The sequence below is a fragment of the Malaclemys terrapin genome, chromosome 4 (assembly GCF_027887155.1).
Source record: "Malaclemys terrapin pileata isolate rMalTer1 chromosome 4, rMalTer1.hap1, whole genome shotgun sequence".
NCBI lineage: Eukaryota > Metazoa > Chordata > Testudines > Emydidae > Malaclemys > Malaclemys terrapin.
The window spans coordinates 49462085-49488798 of record NC_071508.1 but is presented as its reverse complement, the minus strand read 5'-3'; the positions used below and the strand labels follow the sequence as shown (position 1 = coordinate 49488798).

The 26714-nt window shown below is 43.1% G+C and overlaps 1 protein-coding gene across 3 annotated transcripts in view; it reads left to right on the top strand.

Annotated features, from left to right (window-relative positions):
- Positions 1 to 26714, top strand: part of KCNC1 (potassium voltage-gated channel subfamily C member 1) — a 158631-nt gene that overhangs the window by 122203 nt on the left and 9714 nt on the right. For all 3 annotated transcript variants that reach the window (XM_054028521.1, XM_054028520.1, XM_054028522.1), the window contains exon 2: positions 11660 to 12593. In XM_054028521.1, coding sequence (XP_053884496.1) covers positions 11660 to 12593 — 934 coding nt within the window. The remainder of the gene's footprint in view (positions 1 to 11659; positions 12594 to 26714) is intronic.

The window sequence follows — 26714 nt, the reverse complement described above, 5'->3', positions numbered from 1 at the left end:
TGCTTTATTGTGATGAAAATAGAAACATAGACACATAAAAATGAGCATATGTGGGAAATGACAGAACAGATCAATGGTCCATCTTGGCTAGTGTCCTGTCATCCAGTGCTGGATGCTTTAGAGCAGTGTTTCCCAAACTTGGGACACTGCTTGTGTAGGGAAAGCCCCTGGCAGGCCGGGCCGGTTTGTTTACCTGCCGCATCCGCAGGTTCGGCCAATTGCGGCTCCCACTGGCCGCAGTTCGCTGCTCCAGGCCAATGGGAGCTGCTGGAAGCGGCGGCCAATACATCCCTTGGCCCACGCCGCTTCCAGCAGCTCCCATTGGCTGGAGCAGCGAACCGGAGCCAGTGGGAGCCGCGATCGGCTGAATCTGCGGAAGCAGCAGATAAACAAACCGGCCTGGCCCGCCAGGGGCTTTCCCTAAACAAGCGGCGTCCCAAGTTTGGGAAACACTGCTTTAGAGAAAGATGCGAGTGGCCCTTGGTGCACTTAGCTGTGTTATACTATATCATGAGGGGAAGATGTTTTCCTGATTCCCCCATTAGACCTCACACTTGCAGCTTCCAGACTCACATGGCGATCATGCCTTCCTTTGCAAATGTTCTCATATTAAATAAGCCAATCTTACTTCGTCCAAGCTGGTGACCATTCTCAGGTTCGTTTGCACAATGTACTGGCACCAGATTCATTCAGCTCAACAAAGTCAGTAGGAGTTTTACCATTGATTTCTAGTGGCTTTGAACCTGGCCATGAGAGAATAGGAGCTTGTGGTTAATGACCTACAAGGGCTAATATTTTCAAATGTGATTAGTGGTTTGTGGGTGTCTCGGTTGACACCATGAAGGAGCTAGATTTTCAGAGAGCAGCCGCTCAACAATTTCTGGAAAATCAAGCCCCCTTTAAAGCGTCTCAGGCTGGGTGCCCAGAATTTGAGGAATCCAAAATCACTGGTCATCTTGGCCTATAGCTCCAAGAGAGAATCTTATTGTTATTTATCATTTGTATTATAACCATGTTTTGAGGCTCCAACTGAGAGCAGAGTCCCAGGGTGCTAGGAGCTGTACAAACACATAGAATCATAGAAGATTAGGGTTTGAAGAGACCTCAGGAGGTCATCTAGTCCTTCCCCCTGCTCAAAGCAGGACCAACACCAACTAAATCATCCCAGCCAGGGCTTTGTCAAGCCCGGCCTTAAAAACTTCTAAGGATGGAGATTCCACCAGCTCCCTAGGTAACGCATTCCAGTGCTTCACCACCCTCCCGTGAAATAGTTTTTCCTAAAATCCAACCTACCTCTCCCCCCTGCAACTTAAGACCATTGCTCCTTGTTCTGTCATCTGCCACCACTGAGAACAGCCTAGCTCCATCCTGTTTGGAACCCCCCTTCAGGTAGTTGAAGGCTGCTATCAAATCCCCCCTCACTCTTCTCTTCTGCAGACTGAATAAGCCCAGTTCCCTCAGCCTCTCCTCATAAGTCATGTGCCGCAGCCCCCTAATAATTTTTGTTGCCCTCCGCTGGACTCTCTCCAATTTGTGCACATCCTTTCTTTAGTGGGGGGTGGGGGAAACTGAGCACAATACTCCAGATGTAGCCTCACCAGTGCTGAATAGAGGGGAATAATCACTTCCCTCAATCTGCTGGCAACGCTCTAGTAATGCAGCCCAATCTGCCATTAGCCTTCTTGGCAACAAGGGCACACTGTTGACTCATATCCAGCTTCTCATCCACTATAATCCCCAGGTCCTTTTCTGCAGAACTGCTACTTAGCCAGTCAGTCCTCAGCCATCAGATTTCTTTTGGCTCAATCTTCCAAATTGTCTAGGTCACCCTACTCTCCAGCCTATCTACCTCTCCCCCCAGCTTAGTGTCCTCCGCGAACTTGCTGAGGGTGCAATCTATCCCATCATACAGATCCTTAATGAAGATGTTGAACAAAACCGGCCCCAGGACCGACCCCGGGGGCACTCTGCTTGATACCATCTGCCAACTAGACATCAAGTCATTGATCACTACTCATTGAGCCCAATGACCTAGCCAGCCACATAGTAAGAGCAAATCCCTGTCCCAAGAGTTTACCTCTGTGGGTTTTCTGTGGGATGTGGCTTTCTGCACAATCTGCCTTAGTCCTGTGCAGGTAGAGCCAATGTTTTATACACAAACCCACCTCCTAAGTCTTCTGGGGTCGCTGATGTATGAAAAATATGCAGGTAAATTGCCCACATTGTCATAGGTTTATAAAACATTCAGTCTAAATAGATTAAAATCTATTACAGCTCTGACAGCTGTTTATTTTAATTTGTCACAGAGCATCAGCATTATTGTCTGAATAGCAACAAGGACTCAGCACATGAAGCAAACCTCAGGACTCAAAAACCAAGCTGCAAAGTCAATCTTGCTCATCAGTTTAGAGAGCTCTAAATTTAGGACCAGCCCTCATTGCATATTTCAATGTCTTCTTATTAAGGTTCATTCACAACTGTTTCACATGCTGCAGTGTTTCCTCTTACCAAAAAACCCCTGGGGTTTGCTCTTTTTAGTGTAGCTGGAGATCAGATCTCATTTTCCTCTTTTTCTATATTTGGAATGATTTGATTCCCTTTGCCCCTGTGCAGAGCATCCCAAACAGCAATAAGAAGGGGCCATGAAAGGCTCCAAAAACATTTATTCCTGCTCTCCAAAAGACTTGTGGCACCGTCATGCTTTGCTGTGATTGGATCTGGGTTTGAGAATGGACACTGTCAGGTCCCTTGAGCCTCTTACTAAGTGTTAGATTGTGTCAGTAGTCGCCCATCAGCAAGGGATGATACATAAGCTGCATCGCCCCAACCGTCCCATACTGTAGAGTCACAATTCCTCTCCTGCTCTCTCCTTGCTTTGGGCAGCTAAAATCAACAGTACATTACTACACCCCCTTTACAGTGCTTAGCTGTTCTGAGCAGTGAGGAGGGAGGGTGGGTGTACCAAAGTTGCTGCCTATTCCTCACCTCTTCCTACGCACCTCCTCCAGGAAGGAAGGAAGGGAGAACTTACTCCTGCTCAGCCAGTCCTAAGGTCCACGTAGCCCCAGTCTAGGGCCAAACAGGGTTTTTTACCACCCGCACAGCACACAGTCCAAGACACATTCTAGCCCTGAAGGAGAAAAAGACCTGGTGCGGAGATGCTCTGCACTTCTTAAGGCACGACTGCCTGCGTGAAACAGAGCTCTGTAAATTCAGTGGTTTCAGAGGTGCTTGTAAATACTCTCCTCTCTGTAGGCGAGTGACCCTTTGCTTTTCAAGTTCTAATGAACTCAGAATCTCACCCTGAGACTCAGTCAGAGACACACAGTTTCCCCTGGCTGCATGTTATAAATAACCAGGAGACACCATGAATTTGGTTGATTTTGATGCAAAACCAGAAAAATAAAACTTGTCTCTAAACCGTAGCAAACCTCTCAACAAACTGGGTATGAGTGTGATGAAACCCAGGGCCAGGCAGATGTGTTTTGCCAAGAGGATTCTGTCCACTTCTAGTGAGGAACTCCCTTCATTAGTCAAAAGATTGTGCAAAAACTGCTTTGCTCATCCATAGTCAGAATAAAGAACTGGGGATGAGTAAGAGGGAGTAAGTGGGACTTTCTCAGAGGATAAAATAGGAGCCAGAATAAAGGTGATGAGTCAAGTTCCTGACAAGCATCACTAATAATGGCACTACCACTAGTCAGTGCAACAGAACTAGAGTGGATAATTTAATAATAATAATGTTAAAAATAGACATATCACCTATTGGATCTGGCATTTTTAAAAATACAAAATGAACGTAGGAATTGGCATACTGGACCAATGCTCCATCTAGTGCAGTATCCTGTCACTGACAGTGGCTAGCGTCAGATACTTCAGAGGCTGGTGCAAGAAACCTCTAGTAGACAGCTATGAAATAAACTACCCTCGAGGAAATTTCTTCCTAACCCCACCAGTTGTTGGTTGGCTTATGCCCCGAAGCATGCAAGTTTATATACTTTTCCCAACTGATGTATTGCTATTGCATTGGACATTGTCTAAATAATGTTTTTATAGACACAGCAGCATCTGGATATTTACAGCCCTTCGGACTGATATGAATCGCGTACAGAGAAGGCAGTGGTCCCACACAGTATTTTCAAGAGATGGGAATCTTCCCATTTTCTCCTTCATCCCTCCACCTCTTGCTTTTCCTTCTTCAAAGGCCCAGAACTAAGCTGACCAAGTCTGGGTGCCTGTCTCCCTCTGAAACCTGTCTGTGTTGTGACGGGAATTGTCCTACCAGGGTTGCTAGAGAGCAATGTGAAATGTTCTTTCCCTTCCACACCTTACTGACTCTGCAGTGTTCTGCATCAGCCAGCCTAGGGAGCTAGCAACAAAGCTGGAGAACAAAACTCACATTCCCTATGTGGCAATGCACAGGGTTGCCATTAAACCACGAGGCTAAGCCTGTCCTAGTCAAAACAGATGATGGACGATTGATCAATTGATCCCTTGCTTGGGACTCAGAAAAGTCAGCTCCAGTGCTTGACTTCTTGACCACTTTGGTTCACTACGTGGTCCTGGGCTGGTACTGCACAAGCCAGTCTTCCAATTGTAATGACATTTTGCACGTCCCAAGAGTCACCATACCAGCACATGTATCCTCTAGCTGCACATTAGGGTTTGCACTCGAGGGATCCATCCACTTCTGTTTTTTGTTGTTGTTTTTGTAACACAGAATGTAGAAATAACAAACCTATTTCCCACAGTTGACTGTACATTTTTTCACATTATGTTTCACATCTGATCGCTTCTTTCCCTAAAGCAATCAGAGATACCTCCTGCAATCTGTATTCTATTTTTTCAACATTACATAATCATTGCTTCCATTAGCTCCTACGAGAGTAGTGGTCTTCATATCCTCCAGCGAGGGCTATTTGTAAGCATAGTTCTTTGTTAGATCTCAGCTGAATAACATACATTTGAACAGCCCTGTGACTGAAATACTGTGCTCACTGAAGTGAGTGGCTGTATTGATTGCTTCAATGTCAGTTCATTGCAAAGAAAGAAAGAAAGAAAGATCAAGCTAATTGCTACTAGCTTGTGCTCTCCTCACAGAACAGGACCTGGCTAGAATACTAGGTCATGCTTTTATATAATTCACACCTACAAGAGAAAGACTGGACTTTTTTTCCCCTTTAAGTATTACCAGCTTCTTAATAAGCACTATGTGCAAAGAAACTCCAAAGCTGTTTTCAGTCCGATATTTCTTAATAAAGTCTCACAGCTGCAGAGATTGCTTTTCAACAAGATCCTTGCTTTTGCTCACTTTTACAGTCATGGCCCCATTCAACCAGATACTTAAAACATATATCTAACTCTAATTACGTGAATGGTCATGTTGACTTCAATGTATCTTGAGATTTCAGTGGGACTATTCACCCACTTAAAATTAGGCACGAGCTTCAGTCCCTAGCTGAAGTGAGGCCTAAGTCGTGAACAGAGCCATGGAAACCATTTTTCACAAACCCCAAAGCAACTGAGTTTGAAACTGAGATGAAGTGACTAGCTCATGGTCACACAGCAGGCCAGTGGCAGAGCCAGGAATAGAGTTCCAATCACCTGAGTCCCAGTACAGTGCCTTATGCCCTGCCCTTCACTGCCTTTCTGTCTTAAAATCCACCTGTCCTGCAGGGGAAATCCTACTGAATAACAACGTTTCTGTTTTTTTTTTTAAAAAAAAAGTAAAGATTTCTTGCCTGCAAGACTGGAACTACTGCAGGTTATATTAATGTTTCCAAGAGCCATTTCCAGCACTAGACAGTCACACCTGGCCATATGCTATTGCCTAGTCAAACGTTCTGATTTTTTGCATAATGAGCCTGCATTAAGAGGCTTATTAGTGTTAATTCCATTGGTTTTTCATTCTCTCTCCAGGCTGGGTGGAGAGATGCAGTGCCCATTAGTCATGAATACCTTTACCTAGCCATGGTTCTTTGTTGCCTCTCTCACCTTTCCCACTATGCAAAACAAAGCATACTGTTCTGATTTGGGCAGCATTTTACACCTACTTTGCACTGGCATAATGACTCAGCAAGATGCAGGGCAATGGAGAATCAGGCTCTTTGAGCACTTTTTTTTTTTTTTAAATCAAGAGGCCATATAAATTAAATAGTGATGAACTCCCCTTAAAAGACTCAGTGGAAAGCTCATTCTGAACTTCCCTCAAAATAGCCTCCTCAGACTATCCGCATTACAATTTTGGACCCACGATAATCAGAGATTATGCAGGATTGTCATTTTCCCCCCTCAAAATGTAAACATTTTGCATTATTTACATTTTAATGTAAATTTCTCTTTTAAAGTCTCCTCTCAATTCATCCGCCCGTCTGCAGTTTAGAAAAATCTCAGATTTCACTTTCTTGGATATGAAAGCCTCAGCAGCAGCATCTCCAGTATCAGCAGGAATCCTTCACATGTGGCAAGTGTCAAAGCAGATAAAAGAGCTTTGATCACTTTCGGACGCTTTCGGTACTTGCTTTAATTATAGAAAAATTTAGCTTCCATTGCATAACTCAAGGGCACATGACAAAATTCACACTCTTCTGCCCCACCCTGTTTAGAGACAGTGAAAAAGAAGGAGGAGTTCTTGTGGCACCTTAGAGACTAACAAATTTATTAGAGCATAAGCTTTCGTGGGCTACAGCCCACTTCATAAGGTGCCACAAGTACTCCTGTTCTTTTTGCGGATACAGACTAACACGGCTGCTATTCTGAAACCTAATTTAATGGTGTCCAGTTTGCAAATTAATTCCAGTTCTGCAGTTTCTCGCTGGAGTCTGTTTTTGAAGTTTTTTTGTTGAAGAATTGCGACTTTTAGGTCTGTAATTGAGTGACCAGAGAGGTTGACGTGTTCTCCAACTTGTTTTTGAATATTATAAATCTTGACGTCTGATTTGTGTCCATTTATTCTTTTGTGTAGAGACTGTCCAGTTTGGCCAATGTGCATGGCAGAGGGGCATTGCTGGTACATGATGGCATATATCACATTGGTAGATGTGCAGGTGAACGAGCCTCTGATGGTGTGGCTGATGTGATTAGGTCCTATGATGGTGTCCCCTGAATAGATATGTGGACAGAGCTGGCAACAGGCTTTGTTGCAAGGATAGGTTCCTGGGTTGGTGTTTTTGTTGTGTGGTGAGTAGTTGCTGGTGAGTATTTGCTTCAGGTTGGGGGGCTGTCTGTAAGAAGAGTTATTCTACTATAAAATGGAAAGACAAAGAAAATTAGGATCAGTAAATATCAAAAGACAAACTCATAGGATGGACGATAGGCGAGGGAATTATCAGTGAATAAAGGGCTGCGGCTTGATTTTCAAAGGTGTTGAGCATATGTAGCTCCCATTGGCTTCAATGGGATTTATAGGGGCTCAGCATCTCTGAAAATAGGCCACCGTAGTGTTGGACATCAGATGAGAGAAGCTGTTAGCCTTTGTGGTGAGAGGGAAATGTGGGGTTCCCTTGCAGTTCCTTTGACAGCACTGAATATTGATCCATGTAAGACAATATTGCATTGCATTTGAGGAGATCAGATTATGTTTATACTTTGGTAAATATAGTTTACAAATAGCACTTAATTCATGTAGAAGAACATATAGAAGAAGACAATAGTGGTTCTTTCCTTCCAATTTCTGCCATTTTTGCATCAGCCACAGAGTTGCCAGCTACTCCACCTTGGGCTTCTAAAAATCTGTGTCAGAGCATGTGCAGGTGATAGATGCCATCGGTTGTGTATGCAGGTGATTGAGTTTTCAGGCCTGATTCTTGTTTACACCAAAGTCCCATTAGACCCCCCTCTGGAAGTTTACAGGGGCCTGGGTAGTGCAAAGGAACCTTAGTGTAATTGAGAACCAAATCCATCATGTTCATCTGTCCAAATGGCTGTTCTGCATACAAATCCTATCTCTTGCATGCGTACGTTATTATGGCACAAAACTTGAACTGCAGAAGGGAAGGCTGCTTTTTAAAAACCAGCCCCTTAAAATCAATCTGATTTCAAAGCAACTAACTACCAAAAGGAATGAGATCATAAAGGAGTATTTTTCCAAACATTCGTTATAGGACATCCTTGCTGGTAATGCTATAAGGCAGTAACTATTACAATGTACAGTGGTAACCAGTGGCGGAGTGGGGGGTTGATCATCATCAACCTACATGATTTTTTATGAGCCTTTGTGAAGACCCAAAACAGTGAGACCCCAATTCAAATTCAGCAAATTACTTAAGCTTGTGCTTAACTTTAAGCAAGTGTGTAAATCCAGCCATATTAAAGTGTGTTGTGTTTTGCCGAACAAGGATGGACTAAAGCAAATGCTTAATTTACAGCACATGCTTGAGAGCTCTGCTGAATGATGGGCTGAAAACTGTTGGCTCTATCAGGAAGCAATGACATGCATTTGCAGGAATGAATAGCAGGAGACATTACTGGTGTAACGTTATCTCCCAACAACATTGCTAGTGTGTGTCACTGCAGTGGCTTTAAACGTCCTGTCAGATTTGGTTGTTTCTTCTCTTTAATACAACAAACCGTCACTTCTAATGATTCTCGCTGTGCAAGGAGGTCATGCTGAAGGTTGTCCTATGCAGCAAACACTGGCTCATGGGAGTTACTCAAGCACGTCAAGAGGCGCACTGCATTTTAAGTCTGTTTGAAGGGCCTCCTTCGTGAACCCGTTAAAAAGCATAATGGCTTTATTTTAATAAAATCGGCTGGTGTGCTGTTCCTGTCTCTGCTTTAGAAACAAGTGCTTCTGCTTCCAGTATTACCGATGTGTCAGCATTCCTTTCAGAAGCTCTTACTCTCATGGGTCTATAACTCAGGGGTAAAAATTTGCTCCAGGCCGAGATTTAGCAGACAGGATCTGAGCCCAGGGTAAATATTTTCCCGATTTCTTTATGAAAGGTGGAGGGAAGGGGGATTGTTTGTTGTTTTAATCCTACCCAGGCCTATGAGATGTTCAATTATATTTATACATGTGAGTTTGCAAATACTGCACTGCAAATCTCAGCTTTTGTGCCCTTAGAAGAGTCTGTGGTTTATTTTCCAGGGAGGATTCTGATGCTAGGTAAAGCCAGCAAAGCCAACTCCAAAGTATATGCAGTGCTTTTGCCTCTTTATCTAGGATCTCAAAGCACTTCGCAAAACTCAAAACTTTCCTTGAAGGCAATTAACTCATTACCTTAACCATTCTACAGATGGGCAAGCTGAGGCACAGAGAACTTACCTTAGCCAAAGTCACACCAATTTATAGCAGAGGCTGAAATAGACACCGACAAGTTCTGAATCCCAGTTCTTTTCTCTAACCTTTAGATCACTCTTCTTCCCGACAGCAAACTACAGTCCTGGCAGCTACATTCAGCTGTTAAGATGGTTTCTTAAATCACTCCTTACATAAGACCTTTTCCGTGAGGGGAGTGGAAGCAATCAGTAACAATCACTGAACCACAGAAGGCTACTTTCAGTTCTTCTAGACTTAATGGGAATATTACAAGAAAATGTGGGTGAGATATTGTGGTGCAAGGAAAGGGAGAATGGCCTCCTGATTCTAGGACATCTGGGATCTAGTCCTAGCTCTGCCACAGAGTTCCTGTGTGACCTTTGGCAAGTTACTCTGTGCCTTGGTTCCCTAACTGTAAAATGGGGCTAATCTGTTTGTTTAGATTGTTAAGTCTTTGTCACGTGTCTGTCTGTGCACCAAGCACAAAGGGGGCCTCTCAGTGCCACCATAATGCAACTCTTGATAGTTTGAGAAAGAAGGGGCTGGACCATCCTTTGTTTCGGCCCAGGACTAATGTCAGTGACTCTGGGCTGGACTCTGATCTCGTCTACAGCAGAATCAGGTTCCCTGTTTTTGGAGTGCAGAAAATCCCCACACAAGCTAGCTTGGCCCCTACCCCTCTGCAAACAGTTCAGTTTGCTCTCTATACTAAGAAGTACACTGAGACAAGTCAAATATTTGCTTTTCACTTTGTTTACTAACCATGAAGGTCAAGTGTAATTTTGTACTAGCTACACACTAAGAATACATAGTAGTTGATTGTAGGAGAGCCTTGTAGCATGAGACAGATACTATTTTTAACAGGTATATTCCTTTGGCAGCTATTTCTTTTAGCTGACCTGTGGTATTGGCTAGGTATCCAATAAACAAAATAAACCAACCCCGTTGAACTCCTATTTTGATTACATTGCTTGATAAAAGTAATACAAGGACATTACATTTTCTTTGGATAGCTCTTAAATTGATACAGGTGCATATGTCCTTTAGGCCAGGCACAATTGAAAGTATCCTGTGTGTCTTGCTTAGTCAAGGGGTCACTACATGTAGACACCTTGAACTTGAGGAAGACAGATCTCCAGGGTGAAGATCACAGAGATACTTCCATTACTGACATACAAAGAACATTATTATATGCATACAGATTCTTGGGGTAGGGAAAGGGTGTTTTGTTTTGATTTATTTAATTGCTAAATCAAAATGCCATCTGGGGATTAGGCAGAGAAAATGGAGCTATTGAGAGTTGTACATTTTGGGTCTCATCCTCTACTCAGTTACACTGGCATAAATCAGGAGTAAGTCCAGTGATAAAGCTGGGATAAGTGAGAGCAAAAGTGGATCAAACAAATATTCAAAATCTCCTGTGGCCTTGGGAGGATGTTCCCACCTTCACTGTGACATGATTAAACAAGAAATAATGTAGCAGCTTGGAAAAAATTAATCTGGTTTTCGAATGCATGCTCACATTCTGATGGGAAATAAGGTAATGGACCAGATCCTTAGCCAATGTAACTGGATGCCACTCCCCTGAAGCCAATGAAACTGTGCCAATTCATACTAGCTGAGAATATGGCCCTATATTTCTCTCTTTCTGGGAAAGGTTTGGAAAAGATGGCTGAGGGGTTTAATGGTGAAGAATCTTACAATAGTAGGTGTTAGTGTGACTTGTGGCCAGTCCTCTGCATGTTTTGCTGGCTCTGGTGAGGCCATGACTTTTCAACACAAACCAATGGAACTTTGCTGCCCATCATTCTGTAATATCAGATACTGCCCTCCTCTGGGGACCTGCAGAAGCCACCATTAATGTCAACATTTAGCAGCAGCTACCACACAGTGAGACCTGGAATGCCACAATTCCTCCTTAAACTTAGAATAGGAAATAACTGTTACACCTCACACAAAAGACAGTGGTAACTGTTAATAAATGTTGACTTTTTTATGGCACCCACTGTGCATCTTGCACTTTAGAGCAAGTGGATTCTGAGAGTTAGTGGGTCTTTTCCATGAGTAACTTCAGCAGGCACTGAGACACAATTCAGGAAGGCATCCCTATTTGGGGCAGCATTTAAGCATGTGCTTAACTTTAAGTTCTATTGAAGTCCATGAGACTTAAGCACATGCTTAAATGTAAGCATATGCTTAAGTGCTTTAAGGAATCAGAGCCTGAGTGCGTTATTGTCTTTGCAGCTGAAGCGTGATGCCTTAAATCCACAGGCAGAAGGCACTACAGCTGTTAACATCTTCAGTTGTAATAATCCAACAGTTTTCTGTGTGTGTTTCAGAAACAAATCCCTTGTACTTTATCTACCGTTTAACATTTCTCTTGTGACTTTCCTTCAACAGTACGTGGCATTCGCCTCCCTCTTCTTCATTCTGGTCTCCATCACCACCTTCTGCCTCGAGACCCATGAGAGATTTAACCCCATCGTGAACAAAACAGAGACTGAATTCATTGGCAATGACACCCACGTGCGACACTACAGGGAAGCGGAGACCGAAGCCTTTCTGACCTACATCGAAGGCGTCTGTGTGGTCTGGTTTACATTTGAGTTCCTGATGAGAATCACTTTCTGCCCAAACAAGGTGGAATTTATCAAAAACTCTTTGAACATCATTGACTTTGTGGCCATTCTGCCTTTCTATTTGGAGGTTGGACTCAGTGGCCTGTCTTCCAAAGCTGCTAAGGATGTCCTGGGCTTCCTACGAGTAGTCCGGTTTGTGCGAATTCTGCGAATTTTCAAGCTGACCCGCCACTTTGTGGGGCTGCGGGTCCTAGGACATACTCTCCGTGCCAGCACAAATGAATTCTTGCTGCTCATCATATTCTTGGCATTGGGCGTCTTAATCTTTGCCACGATGATCTACTATGCTGAGAGAATAGGTGCTAAACCCAATGATCCTAGTGCCAGTAATCATACACACTTTAAAAATATCCCCATCGGCTTTTGGTGGGCTGTTGTCACCATGACTACCCTGGGCTATGGAGACATGTATCCTCAGACTTGGTCAGGCATGCTGGTGGGGGCTCTCTGTGCTCTTGCAGGCGTGCTGACCATTGCCATGCCTGTCCCCGTCATTGTGAACAATTTCGGAATGTATTACTCCTTAGCTATGGCTAAGCAGAAGCTACCAAAGAAAAAAAAGAAGCATATCCCGAGGCCACCCCAGCTGGGATCCCCCAATTATTGTAAATCTGTCGTAAACTCTCCACACCACAGTACTCAGAGCGACACATGCCCACTGGCCCAAGAAGAAATTTTAGAAATTAACAGAGCAGGTAGGAAACCTCTTAGAGGAATGTCCATCTGACCTTTAACCTCCATACCTTGTAGAGATTTAAGATTCAGTCAGACTGCTTTCTTAGAGCAATGGGTAGCACATTTATCCATTATAGTCCCACCACCACACATTGAATATCATGTGTGAAGTCTAGGTTGCGGGGACAAATGGCGCAGGGGAGGCTGCTCAGCAAAATTAAGGATGAGATCATACTCCAGGAGCCTTAACTTTGGTCCTGGTCAAGGGAATACATGGTTCAAGATATTTTTGAAGAGCAATTACATCTAGTGGAAAAATTTTTTAGCATTCTACAGCCATGTTGCTGGACTCTATAGTGCATCATGGAGGCACCCGAGAGCGGAATGCTTCCTAGCAGAACAGGAGCTGAGTACGCAGCTCTTACAGAGATTTCTGACACAACGGGGTCAGAATTTGAAAAAGCCAGATGTTTTTTAATTTGTTCCCAGCTGTGACCTTTCAGCTGTTTTTAAATGGCAGGTATTGTGCATCTGATTAAAGAAACGAGGTGCCTACTAAGTTGGAGGGACGACTACACCAACATGCATATTCACAAGGCAATCCCATCTCTTTCAGATGATTAACTGCAAAGTAGAACGATAGCTTAAATTCTTGACACTAACACAAAATGACTCACTAGGAGACAATTATAGATGTAAGGATGTTAACTCCATAGCATGCAAACCAACCCATTCTATATTACACTAGAGCTTAGCATTTAGAGTAATGAAGAGTTTTGAACTACAGTAGCTAAAACATATTTGCTCCTCATGAAAGTGTGGGTTGATGATCTACAGCTCTTTCAACCTTTTAGTAGTAAAGGTTGACTGGAAAAAGGATAATACTGGTCGTTTTTGGCAGATTTGTACTAAACAGTAATGAGTGATAATCTCACAACAAGGTAGTCTTATTTTTTAATTATATGGATTCATGGCAGCAATAGGAGAAAACCCCAATGAAAGTAACATTATAATTTCATACTAATTCCATTTGGGAAGAAATACTAGTCACCTTGGAATATATTATAATATCCCATGGCTAGTGGTTAATTATGGGACTATCTCAGTTTTATGAGAATCCTCACATATCACATAAAGTTACAGGGCTCCAATCTGATGATTCAACCCCATAATCTACTCTACCGGTGGAATATCATCTATTTATTTACTGTGTGGAAACAGTAAACTCAAAGTAAATCACACTTAAAATAACACCATAACCATTTTGATAGAGGTTCCAGCTCAGTTGTACAGTGTGCATTCTTCAGCCTGTTACAAAATACTTCCCTCAGCGTGTATTGTATTAGATAAAACAGGTCACTAATAGAGTGATTCTGACCGAGCTTTAGTCACAAAGAGGCATTTTGAAAGAACTAGCTTTCACCTATGATGGTCTTGTGTTCTTATCATTTTTTACTTTGAAGAAAATTCTGATTTGTCTCTCCTCGTGGGTGAGATATTGTCTCTTCATCTCATAGCCATGCATGTTGATGTCATTGAAAGAAGCACAAAGGAAGTGAGACCTACCTTTGTGTGTGAATTCTACGATGCCAGTGCTAATTTCCGAAAGGTGGGAGGTAGTGGAAGTTGACTTTGGTTTGGTTTTTTTTCCTTTTGTGCAACTATGTAAAATCCATTTAGATGGTAAAGAGCTTTCATTTTTTCTTTTCTGTTTTAAAACTCTCCCATTGCATCAGGTCGACCACAATTCATGCGATAGACTGTCTCTTTACTATTTTACCCTTCATGCACACGTACGGTTTTATCTGTCCATTCCCCTCAGGTTGCAAATGCTTATCACAAAGTCATCTCCAGGCAAGGAAGTAACTTCCTCATAAGTAGATGCTTTGTGGCTCTATAAATCAGGAGGAAAAGAGGGCACTCACAAAATGGTGGATCACATCTGAATGTCACTCCAGCTACCCAGTTGTTATGTGGGCAGGGAGACACCAGACTCGGAGTGGTTTAGTGGAGAGCTAGAGAATGACTTCTTACCCAGAAGTCCCTTGCTTTAAGTTCCTCCAACAACATATCCTGGTCCTTGAACTTTTGAGGACTTGGGGCCCAAGAACTCTGCGAGTTCAATTCAACTCCACACCGGTATCCTGAGAATACGTGTAACTTTGGTTCAATGTGGAACTGTTTTGGTTCAATGTGGAACAGCTCTAATGTCAGCTGTTGCTATAGTACATACGAAGTACTGATAGTGACAGCAAATTATCCATTTCTGCAATAATTGATTAAAAGAGTGTATTTATTTATATATATATATATACATATATATATATTTCAACAGCCCTATAACACACTTGTACTTCAACTGATGGAGATGGGCTCCGTAACCATGTTACTGGAGTTCTGATTCTGATCGCCACTATGCACCACTGATTGGAAAAATATTAGCCTTATATTTTAGTTTCCTATAAAGGAAAAGGTGTATGTGATTGAGAGACAAAGAAAGAAAATCATAAATCAGATCAGAGGCGCACTGTTAAAAACAAGCTCTGCACAGCCTTGTCTCCCAATCAGAAAGACCAGTGCATTAATCCATCTTGATACTCACTTTCTAGAGTAATCATGTACTCCTAGGTACTGTACTGTGTGTGAAACTTAGCAAGCGCCTCAGCATTCCGTGGAAATCCATAATGTGCAAGTAATGAATGTTCTACATACTGTAAAACCTTTGGATTAGTCACACTGCCTAGTTACAGACAACCGATTAACTGTGATTAACTAGGAACCCCAAATCGATTATTTAGATCTCTAGCAAGAGATCCACCCCAATTCAAATATTTTCCCTTCAATTTTTATCTGTTAAACTCCAATACAGTTTCATAGCACTTTGTAGGAGATACAAGACAAATAACATGTACCTCTAGCACGTTCTTTAAAATATAGCCTGTTTAGTTGCTTACGACTGAGACATCAAGTACAGTTATGTCTGCTGTTTTTATAGCAATGTGATAAAAATTCACAAGATGGTGAAACGGGGGAAATGATCCCACCTGTTACAGAAGCACTCTACAGAACAGTGCCCTCTTATTGGCAGATTCAGAAGTATGCAGTGGACCAAATGCTGTTCTCAGTCTTGTACATGCAACACACTGAAGTCAACAGAATTGTGAGGCCAGATTCTGATACCTTTACTCAGGCTGACCCTGAAAGCAGAAATTAGCCCATAATCTATGACTCTGAATAGCTCCTTTGTGTGATGACATGGCTTTCTGGCCATTCATAGTTTGGGACTCCATCGTTCACACAGGGGGGTCTTAAGTGGAAACTAGAACTGGTCAGAACATTTCAAAAATGTTAAGAAAAATGAGGGGGAAATTGTGAACATGCCATTATTTCTCCTCCCATTTTCTGCCCTGCTCTACTGGAGGTGCTACTGATGTAGATAAGAGATGAGCTATGCAATAGAGTCTCTCCTAGGAAATGCCCCGTGACAGAACATACACATGTTGGGTTAATCACTTACACATCCAGGCAGTGATTCTCCACTGGACCTAAGCTCAGGAATGTAAGGGATGGTGCTGCCAAGGAACCACTCATGGCTCCTTGATTCTCAGCTGTCTGGCTGTGGCTTAAATTAAATCATCAGGGGGGAGGAGCTTTAACTGATGCCACTAATGCAAGGTGGCTCTAAACCAGTGACAAACTGGTCACAGCAGAGGTTTGCTCTGCCACACTTCCCCTCCTGGCAACAACTCTCCCTTATGTTTGGCAGGGAGGAGGCAGCTTCTGGGGCAGGTGGTGTGAAGCCATGGCAGCAGCTTGAAGCTGGCAGTGATTCCCCCATGCAAGGGGAATTCCCCAGGGACAATCTCTGGTCACTTTAAATTCACTTTCTGCCACTTACGTAGCAAAGGGATCTTGGCAGATTGGAGAATTGGACCCAAAATGATACAAAGGAGTAAATTTCATCCATGACTAGCTTGACTGTAAAACTACTTGAGACCCAGACTTGATATATGCTATATATTATATAGGCCTAGTTGCCTATGCCTTTAAAACAAGCATATGCCTTTCGAGGCCCTGACCCCACCAAATAAGATTCTGTTGCTATTTACTATTTGTATTGCAGTATGACCTAGTGGCCACTGTCAAGATCAGGGACCCAATGAGAAAGAAAGAGATAATCCTCTACCCCAAAGACTTACAGTGAAATTGACCAAGAAAGGCAAAGGGTAGATAGAAGGAAGTATTATCTTCATTTTACATAGTGGTATTTGGGAGAACATGAGATTAAGGTGACTTATCCAAGGCCATGCAGGAAGTCTGTATCAGAGTTGGAGACTGAGCTAAGATGGCCTGAGTCCCAGAAGCCTGCCCCTAACAAAAAAAAAAAAAAGACAATTAACAACAAATAGTAATAATAATAGTAGTAATCCCTTGCACTTGTATATCATCCAAGGGTCTCAAAATGCTTTGCAAGCATTAGGTCTCCTAACTAGAGCTGCATGAAAATCAAGTGAACACAAATCTGAAAACAGAATTCAACCTAAACTGTTCAGCTTTACCGGGATTGTGCCCAAAGCCACATTCTGCCCCACAACGACACAAAACTCAGCCCAAGATCACAAACATCTGCAAAACAGGCCCAAGTTTCAGGTTGGTGACAAAGCCTCAAAATAGGCAAAACAAATCTCCAAACTACTTGGTTTGGGGTTTTGTTATGAAAATTTCACATGAATCTCCTTGTCCTCACCCCAGTGTGCCCGCCCAAAAGATGTGCTGGCTTTATGGTTATGTCCTACAGTATCCGTAGGAAGAGGTGGATGATGCTGTTTGCCAATCTATAATCGTGGGTCTGGAATATTAATAGAATCCATAACTCCACTTGATGTCTGTAACATCGCCTGCACTTTGATGCTACAAATCAGCTGCACTCAGACAGAAACAGAGAATGACCAGAGTTAAGCACCTAAAGAAAAGGAGATGGGTGATTTTTGTTCCCTCACACGCGAAAGGATCTACCCAAACCTTTTCTCTATATTAGGAGTTTGTATACATACACATAATTTGAAGGGAGACATTACAGGTGCTTTGACGCTGCTGCAGAACCCTGAGATAAGGATTCCCTCCATCCCGAGTGCTCAGCACACTGCCTTTATTTGAGCTATGGTCTAGATAGAGAGTATCCCTGGGTGTATGTATTGTGCACTCTGGGCGACGTCCTTGCAGAATGGTAAACAATGAAGGCTGAATTCTCCACTCAAGGCAGATCTTGGGAAACCAGGCTGTTGCTCAGAGCAGTGTCGGGGAAAGGATCGCAAGGAAATCCAGAGCTGGAGAGGAACAAAATAAACCAACACTCTATAGCTAGTGCATCACCTTTACATCTGCAGTAGCCTTTGCAGTTGTTATGCTTTGTTGCTGAGAGGGAGAATGACCAGTACCCATCCTCAAACTCTCCCACTCTTTGCATGGGATGGGACAAGACTTGACCCTAAGAATTTTTTATTTAATTGTAACATATCAAGAGAGAGCTGATCTCCATTTATAAATATGATTTGGGGCTCCCTTTGGGTTCAGATTAATTTTTATCAGTGGAAACACTGTCTAGAAAAGTTGATCTAGGCTTAATTTCTTCTTCTCCTCCCCCCCAAATAAACCAAATAACCTGGACTCAAAAAACATACTGCCTCTGATTTTCAGGAGTGCAGAGGTCTCACAACTCCAACTGGAGTTAATGAGAGTTGCAGGTACTCAGTGGTTCTGAAAATCAGGTGTCTTGTCCACTAGTTGCAGTTTGTGATCGTAAGCAGGTTTTATGCAACCTACACTGCACATTTGGAAGATACAAGTGCAATGAATTTGTGGCTGTATACATACCCATACATATCATGATGGTCCACTAAACAACAGGTTTGCAACAAGGGGAATAGAATATTCCATTCAAAATACCACTTGAGATAAAGAAGAATCTCAATTGACGGTAGTATCGTTGCTGTTTCTATCCTTGCTGTAGGCTAGCCACTAGATAATACACAACCACAAAGAACTGAGCAGTTCTCATTCACCCCCCAGCAGAAGGCAGTGGTGCTTATATATCCTAGATCAGTGATTTTCAACCCATGGTCTGCAGACCCATGGGGATCCACAGACTATGTCTAAGATTTCCAAAGGAGTCCGCACCTCCATTCAAAAAATTTTAGGGGTCTGTCAATGAAAAAAGGTTGAAAACCACTGCCCTACCTAGACTATTACATTGGGCCTGAGTCACAAAGGTATAAGCGGGAAAAGGTCCCACACACTTCATTTTTGAATTGTAAATGGCCTTTCTAGTCTTTAAAATTCAAACACCATTTAATAATTCCTAATCCCAAATATCAAACTTTGAATATTTATAGAAAAACAGTGCAATAATGATCACCTTGGTGTCACCCAAGATTTAATCCCGGACCTCCAGCTACAGCATAAGCTCCTACAGCTTGAGATAAAAAGACTAAGTCCTCATGGCTGGCACCCGTCATGGTCTCATGTCTCCTGTACGTCATGCACAGAGGCAGTTCTGTAATATCCCTTGAATAGTGGATTCCAATAGCACCTCCTAAACATTTCATTGGGCAATTATCCACCTGTGGTCTGGCTTCCTGTAGTAGCAATAGAACTATGGTATTGTTCTAATTCAGAATTTTAATTAATATAAATGTCATCAATCCATTAAAATTTGAAAAAAAATTAGGGAATTGTGAATGGAATATTGGTCTCCTAAGCCATGGTTCGGGTCAGGGAGACAGTGGCTGAAAGTTTTTACCATCCAATGGCTGTTAGGAGGCTTATGTGAAACAAGATGGTTGTCTCAGTCTAAGCTGTAATGGAGAAGGTGTGGCCAAAACCCCAAGCCACCGGGACTCTTCCTGGCAGACCTAGCTGAGTGGTCAAGTATTGAATAGGAATGGAAGTGGAACTACCCTCTCACCCCTAAAGTGGAGTCTGTAGATAGGAAAGAAATATGGGGAAGTCTCCTCTACCTTGCTTGTGCTGTACCTTTTCTATGGTTAAAGAGAGGACTTCTGTTTTCAGAGTAGTCAGCTGAGCACTTTTCACATGTACTACATCACTACATCATTCGCATGTACTACATGTGAAACCAAAAAATAGCCTCCCCATTATCCCTTAGGTGGCTTCAGCCTTTGCTCTCTGGAAATAAACTGGGTCAGATCTTCAGCTAGTGTAACTTGATATAGCTCCTTCTGGAGCTACACCTACTGGGGGGGAAACACCCCATTGAGGTTGGCAAATAAGTATTATATCCCTTCAACAGATGGGAAAACTGAGACACAGACATCTAATTCTCAGGTCATTAAGCCCACTTTGTGCCAGTCCTCCAGCACAAAGCAGTCTTAAACCTGGTAGATTCAGCTCCTTAAGTACTCCCTCACACTCGTGGGAGCCTCCAATGGCACAGGCCTGCCCTAGCAGCTCCTACATCATTCACTAGTGCAGGTGGTGTTACTGGGAGGGAAAGGGTTGAGCTTCCCTCCATCTAACTGTTCCCCAGTGGCTGGAATTGCCATTCCGGGTCATGGGAAGCCAAATGTAAAATAGAGCAGCTTTTACTTCTGAGCCCTGTTTGGCTGGAGCAGAGGCGTTAAATGATTTGCCCACTGCCACGGAAAGAATTGGTAATAGAGATGGGACTAGAACTCAGGCACCTAATGCTATGCTTAGCCAACTACACCACAACCCTCTTACTTTATACCTGATTTAGACTCCATCCAAGCTTTCTCTGTTTGTTACTTCTAAGAAGATTTGCTTTTACAAAACAAGCACAGACCAGAAGTAACCAGTAGTTTACCCATTTCTGCTCTCATTGTTCTTTGCATTCATCCATGTTCCATACCCTACAGATCATCATACTGTAGTCTTTATTTTTCAAATCTAAACTAGATCCACAATTTGGTGCTCTACGATCTTAAGGGAGATGAACTTTACCTAGCGAGGAACCAATACCTGGCTCTCCAGACTGAGCTTATATGTTGCACCATTCCCAAATACATGACCTACCCTAGGATTCACTGCAGTCTATGGAATCACTAGGATTTTAATTTGACTCACAAAAGTACAGGATCAGTGTACAGAATTGGTGGACCATCTCTAGCAGGGACTGCGATGTACCTCTTTGGAAGGCAGCGCTTCCAGGAGCAACACCTCTCACCATTGCATTATACACCTTTCTAATAGTATCTTCAGAGCAAGAAGCACTTGATCTATTCATGCTCCTGTACCTACTCCCTGTCTCCAAACTATCAAGAGACAGGAAGCCAATATGCTGTCACCTCACTTCAGGAAGTAACGCCTCTTGAAGGTGATATTCTCTGACAGTGATGTCACAATGTTGGCCAATCAGGGTTGTCTGAGGTGGTCACCTTATTCACTGAAGTACCTTTATTGGGGGACAACCTTACCTGGAGGGACCCATTTCAACATGGTGGTGAGTAAATATTCAGAGGTAGGTCGGGTTTGAGGAGCATCTGGGAATTTGTCTAGTATACTAAATTTCTGCTGTAGAGGAGACAAATTCTGCTCTCAGCTCTACCAACGTAAAGTCTGTTGGTGTGACATCTACTCAAGAATACTTCAGAATAAGTTTTAAAATATACAGTAAAATAATATTCAGGTGTTTGTTAAAGATAGCTACATCTGACTCTATACAAAGCATGAAAATCTTGGGGTAGCTAAAATTAAATTGAGTTGCTGTGTAGGAACAAATGAATTCTTTTACATGTTCTTCACATTTTCTCTTTCTCTTTTCTCTCTCTCTCGTTCTGTTTGTTAACATTTACTTGTTATTACTGTATGTTGCTTGCAACTTGTGTATGTTACAGACTGTCACATTTTATTCTGTGAAGTTTTTCTCCAATCCCCATCAACCTGAGCTCCATATTGGGCAGCAGAGGAGATTACAATACTGTTCTTTAAATGCAAAACGACAAGGAATGTCACAGACTATAGGTAACTCCATTGAGGTTGTCACACAAGGTATTAATGCAAAGAGTAAGTACATGATGCAAGAAAGCACTATCTAGCTAATGTGCTATTTCTTTCAGATAGTCTGCATGGGAAACAATTAATTTTCATTGCTCTCCAGCAGAAAATTTCCCAAACCTATTGTCTTAGAGACCTGCTGTTTTAAAAATCAGTGATTCCCATCTTAGCACATCATAGTTCATTTTCAAAATCTCAAACCCACACTCTCTGTGCTGTACTTCCATCCATACCCTCCAAGCCATCATTTCATTGTCAATTGCTTGTGGCTTATTATATCTTCCCCATCATTCTTTTTATAATCTAATGTAGTTATATCCCTTGCACTTTGAGGGCCTGATTTAGCAATGACAAAAACAAACCTCTGTGCCTGCGATCCATGTTTCTGAATCCTACCCAAGGGTCTGGAGCCCATAAAAAAAAATATTTTTGTAGCCTGGCATGGTCTAGAGTGGAAGTCAAATGGATATTTTGTTGAATCAGGTCCTGGCTGAGGCTTTTGGTTGCCGCCTGCATGTTATTTGTGGGGTCTGGACGGGAATGATAAAAAGAGGCTGAGAGGTATTTTTGTGGGTTTTTTTCTAGAGAAACAGTATTAGGTTTATTGCTTCTAATCTCACTCTTAGTTGCAAGTGAGATATATTTTATTTCAAACTCACAATTGCCCAGACACTAAAGCAGCAAGGTTGTATTTTTATCAATTCATAATTTATTCCCATAACTCCTTATTCTATGGCATGCTCTGACCCTCCCGTAAACTGTGGGGAAACTGAAGAGTGCACCAGCAGAAGGGAGGGGCATGGCAAAACAGCCAATTCCACCAATCAGAGATAGTGGCTTTCTCAGGTGCTCAGCAGCTCCCAGGATTTGGTCCTACATTTTTATTGGTCTCTACAATCTCCTTTGGAACTTGGATTGATCACTTGTACACAAAAAAGGGCCATTTCTTAATAGTTCAGCACAGGCAATGAGAGGAGGATGGGAGGTAAAGTTGGCTTCAAGTCACCATTTACGTTTTCCCTAGTGTGGGGATGCCTAAAGGTTTGCCTAGCCCCCACCATAAGCTACAGCAGTCTCAGGGCTGCTTGAATATGCAATCAACTGCCTAAATGACTGCATGGCTGAGAATAGCCAGAGCACAGCAATTCTCCAACCACACCCTCTCCTTCCTGGCCATGCCCCCAATGCTGGTGGCTGCTGGGGATGTGTCAGAGTCATTACAGCCAGGGAATCCTCCTACACCAGTGGTGTTCCCTGCTGGACATATCCACCTCTCTATAAATACATCAGAGGGATAAATACCAGGGAGAGAGGGGAGTTCTTTAAGTTAAGCGCCAATATGGGTACAAGAACAAATGGATATAAACTGGCCATCCACAAGTTTAGGCTTGAAATTAAACAAAGGTTTCTAACCATCAGAGGAGTGAAGTTCTGGAATAGCCTTCTAAGGGAAGCAGTGGGAGCAAAAAACCTGTCTTTCAGACTGAGCTTGAGATGTTCAGGGAGGAAAGGGTATGATGAGACTGCCTATAATAGCATGTAGCCTGTGACTGTTAGCAATATAGACCTCCAATGGCCGGTGATGGGATATTAGATGGGGAGGGCTCGGAGTTACTACAGAAGATTCTTTCCCAGGTGTCTGGCTGGTGGGTCTTGCCCACATGCTCAGGGTCTAACATGGTCAGTGGTTCTCAACCTATTTACCATTGTAGGCCTCATCCAATATTACCTGTATGGACCTGAGGATGTCACATGGGCCACAGCTCTGTGCTAATTCGGCCACAAGTGGCCTGTGAGCCACAGGTTGAGAACCACTGGAACAGATCGCCACATTTTGGGGTCAGGAAGGAATTTTTCTCAAGGTCAGATTGGCACAGACCCTAGTGGTTTTTCATCTTCCTCCACAGCATGGGGCATGAGTCACTTGCAGGTTTAAACGAGTGTAAATGGTGAATTCCCTATAACTTGAAGTCTTTAAACCATGATTTGGGGACTTCAGTAACTCAGCCAGAAGTTTGGGATCTATTACGAGAGTGGGTGGGTGACTTTCTGTGGCCTGCAGAGTGCAGGAGATCAGATTAGACTATCATGATGGTCCCTTCTGACCTTAGCGCCTATGAGTCTATTGTGGCCTTTTTACACTGCCATAATGGTGTAAAGGGGGGCCATAAAGTAAGAGTCAGGCTATAGATGTTCAGTGTAATGGTCCCTCCTCCAGTCATAGCACTTCAATTAGATTTACCTTCTCTGATGCAACAGTGTGAAGAGGCTAAATGCTGAGCAGCTGCTTCAGCAATGGAGATTATAGGCAGTGTTCATCTAAGAGATACTGTATGTTGGGAGTCGTGCGAAGCGTCAGGAGCTGAAGATCAGCATGCTTGCCAGAACTGAGATCCAAAAGAGCGTTAGTAAGTGTTTGAGTCCATCCCCTGTGGGACCATTCACAGGCTATACCCATGTCTGCGTGGTGCCCCCTTTGAAGTCAAGGCTATCAAAACCCTGCAGTGTTCTGGGCAAGTTGGGATTCACCAACTGAACCCCACAGGTTTGGTTTGCAAGGGCTGGAAGGTTTGCTTGGAGGTTTCAGTTAGACTGGACACCCTCAACAAGCAGATCTTCATCTTCCAAGTAATTAGTATCTTCCCAGCATTAGCGCTTCCCTATAATCAGTCATTTCTCCCCCCTTCCCTCCCCATCCCCGCATCCAGACCCAAGACCCCTTTTCTTACCTTGATATAGGGCAGTGTCTTGCTGCTTCCCCTTCTGGGGCCAAGAGGACCCCTCTGCTGCACCTCTGGGTCTTTGTGGGGTGCCAAGCAGCTGCTCCTTCAGCAGGCTTTGGTCTTTGAGGAGTAGATGTGCGTACAGAGGATCACTGTCTCCTTCAATCCTTGAACAAGGGCAGGATATGCTGCTCCCTTCTCCAGTAGTTTTGTGCGAGCTGAAGAAAGAGCCCTATGTCTCCTGGTACCTGGCTCTCTAATCTAGGGCTAATGAGGCCCCAGATACGTTAGCATAATAGTAAGGGAGCCCTGGCGATGCTCATGCCCTGGGAGAGACAACCCATAAATCTACCATGCAGGATTTCCTTGGCTATCATGCTAAGGATTATGGAAGCATATCTCAGCCCCATTTCAGTTGAAGTGGCCCGTTCACATTGCACCACAGGTCATGAAGGTGGCACCCTTTGCCTGGCAGTTAAATCCTATAAGCGTTGGAGAAGGCAACAACCCACAGTGAGTGCCCTTTCAATCCACCCAACCCCACAGCCTCTGCTATTAGGGAAAGTGGCCACTTCACAGCTCTGAAGACAAGAAAAGGAGGGAGCCACCCAATCCCCACAAAACCCCCCTACACCTCCTGAAGACATTAAGATAAGAATGGCTCTGTTGGTTGTTATTGGGTAGTTGTTGGGGGCATGGAGAAGTTTAGCAAGAGGAAAAGAGACTTTGTTTGGGCTTCACAAATGCAGGAAGCATCTCTGCATATATTTGCCTGCATTCAGAAGCACAGAGTGAGGCTCATGGATACACTGATACATTGAGATCTGTGAACAATTGGATCCAGGGTTCAGATCAAGTAGGTCTGAGGCTCAATGCAAATGTTTCTCACAGCTCTAACTCAAGCACAAGCCAACAATGGCAGCAAAGTCAAAGTGGCAGCCCTTGAATCTCTGTCTATAGCTCATGCCATTGGGAAGGAGGAGAGCCCACAGATTGGGCATGGCCAGTCTCCATTATAATCCTCTTCCTGTATGGGCAGCACTCAAAGCACAATGGTAAAGACACCACACACAGAGGAGAGGAGATTTGTGTTTTGGCTGGACTGTCAGCCTTGCCTTTGAGTTTCCTGGTAGCTTGTATTAGTTTGTATCATTATCTTTCTATTTCGAAATCTAATTTTTGTCTGGAAAAGTCCTTGGCATTTTAATGGCAGTTTCCTGAGGGGTGGGATGAAGAAATTTAAAACAAGAATCCCAATAAGGTAATGATGAAACAAACTACTTATCTGGGAGATTTGCTGGTGTTTCTCCCCATATCTAAGACAGCTGAGTATGGAGGACTTTTAAAAGCTTGTGTCATTAAATAAGCATTTGAAGGCAGTTTAGTCCTAGGAATGGGGCACTGGACTAGGATTATTCCGGAGACTCACCAGTTGTGTTACATTGGGCAGGTCACTACACCTCTCTGTACCTTCGTTTCCTGATGGGGAAAATGGGGGTCATCACACTTGCTTTCCTTTGTAAAGCAATTGGAGATCTAGAGAAGAAACCTCTCTATAGGCCTGGTCCAAAGCCCACTGAAGCCAATGGAAAGACTCCCAGAACAAGCCCTAAAGAGCTAAGCACTATGAATTATACCATAATTCAGTTAATAGTCCTAGCATATCCATTATCTGATGGAAAGAGCTTCTTTGGTGCTCTTGTATTCCCATAGTAATACTGCATTTTGTTAGATATCTTAATCTGGGGGTATATCATGCTACAGATTTTTATAAAGAACAAAATCTAAATGGCATTCTATGTAAAACAATGTTTTTATTGCAGTAATGCTCTAGGAGCCCCAGTCATAGACCGGGGGTCCAATGTGCTAGGTTCTGTACACATGCAGAACACCTTTTTGGTCCCTGCTCCAAAAAGCTTACAATCTAACACGAGACAACAGGCAGAATATGGTTCCCTGGTATTGCATTCCCTCCTGAGACCAAGCATCTTTCCTTGAAAAGGTCACTACAATTTCCTTGGCTTCAGGTTTTATTATTAACATGAAGCCCGATTCTGCTCCCATTGAAATCCACAGGAGTTTTGCAATTGGCTTTAATGGGAACAAGACCAGGAGTATAAAAACTGGCCCCGCTTTGCCCAAAGGTTTACTAATATTTAGGAACTATTTGACAAACCTTGGTCCTATTTGGAGAGAATTAGGGCAATTTGAAAATATTACTCCCTATGTCACCCATGTCACATCTCCAGTTCCGTCAGTGGAGATGACCTACTAATATCAGGATTTAAGCTGGCCCACAAAGCCTACAGTGCAAATTTCAGTTAACTGTGAAGTCATTTTGCATCCTTCACATACAATTTAAAAAAAAAAAAAAACTTAAACGGA